At 32.2% G+C, this 7,124-nt stretch overlaps 1 protein-coding gene across 5 annotated transcripts; it reads right to left on the bottom strand.

Moving 5' to 3' along the window:
- Window positions 1–742: 742 nt before the first annotated feature.
- Window positions 743–7,005, bottom strand: LOC106764126. Of its 5 annotated transcripts, none has more exons than XR_002668139.1 (8): window positions 6,863–7,005; window positions 5,751–5,905; window positions 5,596–5,661; window positions 5,483–5,516; window positions 3,623–5,393; window positions 1,968–2,052; window positions 1,428–1,718; window positions 743–1,052 (listed from the first exon to the last, which is right to left on the bottom strand). XR_002668139.1 is itself a non-coding variant. In XM_014648356.2 (7 exons), the coding sequence occupies exons 2-7, from the start codon at window positions 5,828–5,830 to the stop codon at window positions 1,682–1,684; spliced, it is 2,076 nt and encodes a 691-aa protein (XP_014503842.1). In that variant the 5' UTR covers window positions 5,831–5,905; window positions 6,863–7,004; the 3' UTR covers window positions 1,068–1,681. The 5 variants fall into 5 exon arrangements, 1 of the variants encoding a protein (XP_014503842.1); XR_002668140.1 differs by having other exon boundaries at window positions 1,428–1,663; XR_001375883.2 differs by having other exon boundaries at window positions 1,428–1,721; window positions 6,863–7,004.
- Between the last annotated feature and the right edge of the window lie 119 nt (window positions 7,006–7,124).

The raw sequence follows: 7,124 nt of genomic DNA, 5'->3' as shown, positions 1-7,124 counted from the left end.
TATTGAGTTACTTTAATTAGAAAAAACGAATAAATGATTACTTCAATTATAAAAATCAAATAGATGAAAATCACTTAAAATTGAAAATTATCTCAACTAAATAAGTTATCGAAGAATTTAAATTAAAAAATTAAGTCCAAATTTCAGATACTATCCCATTCAAACAAACTCAAGAAAATTCTATAAATAAAAGACTTAAGAAAGATAGACTTCTCAAAGTGAGATGTAACTATTTTCATTATCAATATATTTTTATTAATTAATAAACATGTAATTAAGAATATGAATATAATTAATAAAAATATTCTTAATGACATACTTATTAATTGCATATTTAGTAATACATTTTAGTTAAAAAATTGTTTAAAAAAATTGATTAGGATAAAATATCTAATAAATTTCATATATGCTAGACATATAAAACAATTAATCATTCACATCATAATTTTAAGCTTAAAAAAATTGCTAAAACATTAGAACTTTTATTATTAAAATTTAATCGTATAGTTAAGACATTAAAACTTTTCAAATTTGATGTGAATCCTAAAATAGAACTTAAAAGTATGTTGTTTGATATTTTTATATTTATGAAACCCAAACCCAACTCCGATAAAATCTTTATCATATATTTCTTTAAATTAATTGAATTATTTTCTATAATTTTAAAATTATTTTATAATCAATGTTTTTTTATTACTTCAAAATAAACAAACTATTTAATAGCCTAGTATAATCCTGCAAATCATAATAAGGCTCATAATTTACAAATATGAAATACTTCATCAAATTACTGTATTTCATATTTTTTACAGTTGAATTGGTTGCAAGTTATTCACAGTTGACATATATGTTGAAGCTGCAAAGCCATAGGCTGCTACAGTTCCCAAAAGAACAATGAACAATGGGGAAAGCCAAATGAAACAAGGAAGACATGGTAATAATAGCCTTCAAGGCCTTTGTGTGTTGTTGAGTGAAAGTAGAATAAAATATACTCTCCATAGAATGTTGTGGCAGCAATCAAACAAGGAGCGCTGAGTGACAAGGGAAGATATCTGCACAAGAGAATCATATTAACATCCTTTTTAATAATATTAAATTACTATAAATTCTTAATTCAAAGAGAACATATAAAATGTTATTACAGTATCTAAACATAACTATAACACCAAAATATATATACCAAATCCTATATTACTAAGAGTTCTATCATTCTGAAACAACACACAATCATATTAACCTAAACAGGTTTCAGCAGCAATTCAATAACATTTTAGTTTCGATTTAGGAACTATGTAAGGGCTGTTTCACAATAACAAATTGCAATTAATGTTATCATTAATAAATGCCGCACACTAAAACATTCCAGCAATTCCCAGTCGTTGAATTTTCGCACCAAAATGTACTCAAATAAAGCATACAACACTTACACCATGGTGCTTCCATTCTTCTCAACAACTACAGCGATGCAATAAACTCGATGACAAGGCTATCCATCCGTTGTAGCAAGAATTGATGGAGGCTTAAAATTATAAGATTCCTCTGTGGCGAGCTCTTTTTGTTATGGCAGAGAATCCATTTGTGACAAAAATTCCTTGGAGGGAAGGGTAAAGCTCACACCAAGCAAGCTCACAACTGGGTCAAGCCTATTTGAAAATGTTTGAACCTGAAACCCTGAGTTCCGTTATTGTGAGCCCATCAAAATCTTCAGTCTTTCCATGCTACTGCAGTGTCCAAAGCACGAGTTACTCGTAGTTAAAGAGACATAATTTTGGATTTTTACTATGCGTTTATATGCCTATGTAAGCATCTAATATATCTGCCTTGAATCTGAGTGGTAATCCACACGATGCAATGAATGAAGCAAGTAACAAGTTTTCAACTAAACGGATTATCTAGGAAAAGAAGCATGCACGTTAAGTACAACACTATTAAGTTATGTAATCATATTTGAAGAATGTACCAAATACCTATTTGGAAAGGAAGGAATCAACTCTTCAATTACTTGAACAAAATCTCTTGCATGTTTCCTAAATGATGACTGCTCTTCTATATCTGCATATAATAGAACAGGCTAATCAATTTAGACTGCACAATGATACTAGCAGAGTATTGGATTCAACCTATCAAATGTCTATATTCATAATTTATAGATGTATGCCAAAGCACTAGATGTTTATCACAAAAACCTATGCACAAGGCATGATAGTAGTAGGGTTTTTTTTGTTACATGCCATCATATCCTGACCCCATTTCATATTCAGCTTAAAATATAAATAGAAAAAGACACAAGGAAAACATTAAGAATACAAAGCAAGACGATCCCCAATTTTCATTGCTCCATCTCTATTGCATTGGCTACAGAAAAAGCATCTAACAGTTTTCATCATCTCAAATTCAATAGTATCCAGCCAAGCAGTCAGTGGGATTTGAAATCCGACATATTTTGGTAAGGAATCAGCAATAATCCATCAAGATATGCAACATATTATTTGCAAACATTACGTGGTAAAATATTGGTTAGATAAAATGGGGACTTTGATGGAGCTGTAACTTTTGAGATAAGAATTTTGCAGTGCGGAAACGCATATGAGAATTTGGCCTAAGTTTAAAAATAAGTTCAAAATGTAGCACTCCTACAGCAAACATATGACAAAATTATGGTTTAACTACTATGCATTCACAAAATGAAACAATCTTAGGTTTTACGAATAATTGCAGTTACCATTAGTACGTACCATGAACTGAGCACATGCAAGACTAAGAAAAGAAGTGGTTTCCAGAAAAAAGGATACAGTTTCTGTGGGTGATAAAAAGGACATTTCGTGGTAAAATGCTGGTATGATAAAATGGGGACTTTGATGGAATTGTACATAAGAAAGATTTTAGCAATGTGGAAATGCATATATGAGAATTTGGCCTCTAACTTTAAAAATAAGTTGCAAATTCAGTACATCTAAAGCGGACATGACAGAGTTATATCAGTACGTACCATGAACTGCCACATGCAAGACTGAGAAAAGAAATGGTTTCCAGAAAACAGATACAGTTTCCCTGGGTGACAAAAAGGACATTTCGCGGTAAAATGCTTGTATGATAAAATGGGGACTTTGATAGAGTTGTACATAAGTAAGAATTTAGCAATGTGGAAATGCATATATAAGAATTTGGCCTCTATCTTTAAAAATAAGTTCCAAATTCAGCACATCTAAAGCAGACATGACAGAGTTATGGCTAAACTACTACGCATTCAATGAATGAAACAATCTTAGGCTTTACAAAAAATTACAGTTACCATTAGTATGTAGCATGAACTGAGAACATGCAAGAAAATCGGAAAAAAAAAAAAAAAAAAAAAAAAAAAAAAAAAAAAAAAAAGGAAAGGAAAGGAAAAGATAGTTTCTGTGGGTGAGACAAATGACATTTCATTCAATAATAAATAAAGGTATACCGACATGTTTTACTTTGTTCAAGTTTCACAAAGGACAAAATCTTGTCATAGAATGAAATTTACTTTTAATACAATGTATAGTAGCAATATGATCAAACAACATCTTTAAATTGGTAGGCATAGTATGATATATATTTTGGTTATAATAGGTAAGATAGCATAAACTTTCAATACCTTCAACATCTTCGGTGAGATTATTACGGTTGAGGTATAAACTCTTGCTCATGTTTAAATCTAGGCCTTCGGTTTGGACAAACTCATGCAACATACGACCTACAAGACTATATGCAAGCATACTTGTCTTATCACAAGCATCTTGGATAGCAAGGTATTGGTTTTTGCATGCACTGTGCTTAGTGGGCACAGGTTCTTTCTCCTCAGAAAACAAATTAGTTGTGTCCGTTGCAGCTATTTTAGTAACAGATTCAAACAAATGATTTCTCTTTACAACCTTTTCATCCAACTCTCTGTCAGGTGAAACAAACGAAGAATTATTGTTTTTGCCAGCCATAAATGTACTAAAATGCTCTGTGCTTTCTCCTTGGCATTGGTCAGTTAACATGTTATGTGTAGTATTGTGAAATTCAGATTCCAAATTTACACTACAACATTTATTAGGTTGAAGTCGTTCAGAACCACTATTCAACCTACCACTAACTGTAAGTGGAGAAGATGAAACATTTTCCTCAATTTTGATGGTACAAGAAAGGAACTCAAATGGCACAAAATCTCCAATACTTTCAACTTCATTGCATGTATCGATTGAATCAAATGATCCATTTCCGAATCGTATGTCCTCCTGAAGTTGACTACCACCATCCTCGTCGCTGTCGCTGTCACTGTCATCACTTTCTTCTAATTGCTCCATGTAAGCATCAGTAAAGTCTTTATCAAATTTATCATCAGGCAACAAATCCAAAACAATTTGTTTTGTCAAAGCACCAATGTTTAGTATGCAGTCAACTTCTTCCTCGATATACTTCTTTTTGAATAGTACATTGTACATGCCACCATTATTAGGACCTCTGTTAATAACATCTAGGGTCTGTGATAGAGACTTCGGAACACTATCCATATCACTGCACTCAAAAAGAAATTCAGTTAAAAAATTTACAAAAGTTGTCCGAATGCACCGGTTTGATATTGTAGCCTTTGGTTCTATGAGAAGCTGTAAATTTCTTAGCTCTGGCACTGTCGTTACTTTCTTAACAGACCATATAGCCTTAATAATATCACTTTGCAAGGACTTCACCTCAGGGGAGAATTGATAAAATTCTTTTGAAAACATGTTATGAGAACCAGTTGTGAGTTTTAGTGATAAGTCTGCTACTGCCATAGCTTTGGCTAATGGCTCTGGCAACTCACTTTCTCTATCAAGTTTTGAAAGCATTTCCATACTGATCTTCTTCACTAGCTTGATTAGATGGTCTCTTGCCCATCCATGCTTGCGGGGTTGTAACTGCGGTACTGGTGCTTTCACTCCTTTAAGTTTTCTACGCATTGCAATCAAGGTCTGAGATGGCAAGTTTTGAAGACTGTGTAATGCCTTTTCTGCCGCAGCATGATAAGAGAGGGATCTCAATGCACCCAAAGGCTCACACCTGTCTCGAAAATTCTGTGGATTGTTGAGAAGTAAAAAAATTTGTTTACAAGTATCCAGATGATTATGGCGGCTTTTGCTGCCCAGAACACACGAAAGGGAATCCTTGATAACCCTTTTCATTTTGCAACGAGTTATTTCAGACTTAAATGAACTACCAGTAACTATCATAGCGAGAAGATAGAGACCCTTGGTAGTCAAATTATCAAGCAACGGTGATATCAACCTTTTCATGTTCAGTGTTTGAATCAAATCCATATCACCCTTAGGAATATCGTTCTCTTGTTCAAAGCAGTGTTCTCCATCGGCATCTTCAAGATGAGTTTTTACTGACTCATAAAACATCTGACAATTACTAGATTGTCAATTTATCATTCAAATAGTAATGCAACTAACCATAGTTACAATAAATATAAAGAAATAGTAATGCTTACATCCTCTTCTCTGATCAAAGACTCAGATAAATACCTATTGATCAAAAGGAAAAATAAAATGTCATTAGAGTGAAAACCTAGGACCAAAATCATTGAACAAATGACGCACTAACCTATTTTTGAAATATTTTTTCAACTTCTTCCTCTCATATCTTGTGGGAGGAATGCCAAGTAACCATCTGCACCAATTTCAGATTAATATAATTGAAATCTAACACAGAAAAAAGAAAAAAAAAACAAGGTTGCGATACTAGAATGAGTATCTTACCTACTCTTAAGTTTAATCTGTTTATCCTGACGCTTAATTTGTGACAAAATTGACAGAGCATCTGTTCTGTCAAACTTCATTGCTTAACTGTACCGATCAAACCAAAGAAAAATAGAATGAAATTAAGTGTGATGTCTCTCCTTCGTCAAGAGTTTCTGCAGAACAAAAAAACAGAGTTAGATTAGAATGCAACACAATTACCTGACCCTTTATCTAGAAAGTCAGTTTGAATAATAATTTGGCATGCGGTATTACAGAGAGCATGTAGCTCTTTTTTGGTTTCACGAGCAACCTTACTCATAAGCCATAAATAATTTCGAATTTATTATTTTACATGAAAGCAAGCAATGCCATTAAACTACACGACTATCCCTCAAATCCTCACAGTTTTATGCATATATCTTGGGACCCACCACACCATGAACGTTTTAATTTATATAATTGGATCTTGAGCTTAAGAAAAGTATTTTGATAATTTTTTCCTTACCTGTTTTTTTCTTTTACTTCCTTACAAATATATTCACCTGTACATGGAATTCAAATTGAAAATAATAATTAAGCCCCAAACATCATGCTTTTAAATGCTAAACATTAAATTTAAGAAATTAAAATACTTTTTCTAAAAATTATTTTATCTTTTAAATTTGAGAGATTACCTTTTTTAATTTGGAAGATTAACTATTTTAGTCCTAGTCAAGTTAGATATCAAATATTTAAATCAAGTAAATAGAAACATGTAACGCAAACGCGAGAGCTTATTTCAACTATTTCTGAATTTTCTAATTAAAAATTCAGCATATTTCAGACCCTGTTTTATTGCACAAAAAGATTATCTCATGTTACCACTTAAGGAAAACCTAATTGCCACTTAGGTGTAACAACAGAGTGTAACTTTTGCCACAAACACAACATACCTGCAGACAACCAACTTATGTCAATGCCCTAACCCAAAAGTAATAGAAATCCCAAATCGCATCAAACCCTAACAATAACCATTTCAAAAAAAAAAAATCCTCCCAAGACAAAACTATGAAATTTGAGCTTTTTTTCAAAACCAACACTAACCACAAAACCTATGAAATGCAAATAAAATAGGGTTCGAAGTATCTTACAGACAGGGATTGAAGAACTACAACAACAAGGAGTGCGAAATCAACCCAACAAAGACGAGTGCGAGAACGGGAGCGCGGGAACGAAGGAGGGAATGGAAGAGGGAGTTCGAACAAAGACGTAAAGGCAGAGGAAAACCTATTTTATTTATTATAAAATTAATAATTAAAATTTAGAAAACATAGAAATATATTTTAAATAACTTGACAGTTTAAACCTTTAAAAAGTGTTAAATGATAAAAAAAAAAAAAAAAAAAAAAAATA

This window comes from Vigna radiata, chromosome 6 (genome assembly GCF_000741045.1).
Source record: "Vigna radiata var. radiata cultivar VC1973A chromosome 6, Vradiata_ver6, whole genome shotgun sequence".
In the NCBI taxonomy this organism is placed as follows: Eukaryota; Viridiplantae; Streptophyta; class Magnoliopsida; order Fabales; family Fabaceae; genus Vigna; species Vigna radiata.
The sequence above is the reverse complement of the archived record's forward strand: the minus strand, read 5'-3'. Positions and strand labels throughout refer to the sequence as shown.

Excerpts from the sequence above, each read along its gene's own strand:
- LOC106764126 (XM_014648356.2), bottom strand. The coding sequence starts at position 5,830 with ATGAAGTTTGACAGAACAGATGCTCTGTCAATTTTGTCACAAATTAAG. Across the intron at positions 5,517-5,595 it reads AAAAAATATTTCAAAAATAG|GTATTTATCTGAGTCTTTGA; the intron begins GTTAGTGCGTCA and ends TTTGATCAATAG. Across the intron at positions 1,722-1,967 it reads ATTCCTTCCTTTCCAAATAG|TAGCATGGAAAGACTGAAGA; the intron begins GTATTTGGTACA and ends TGGACACTGCAG.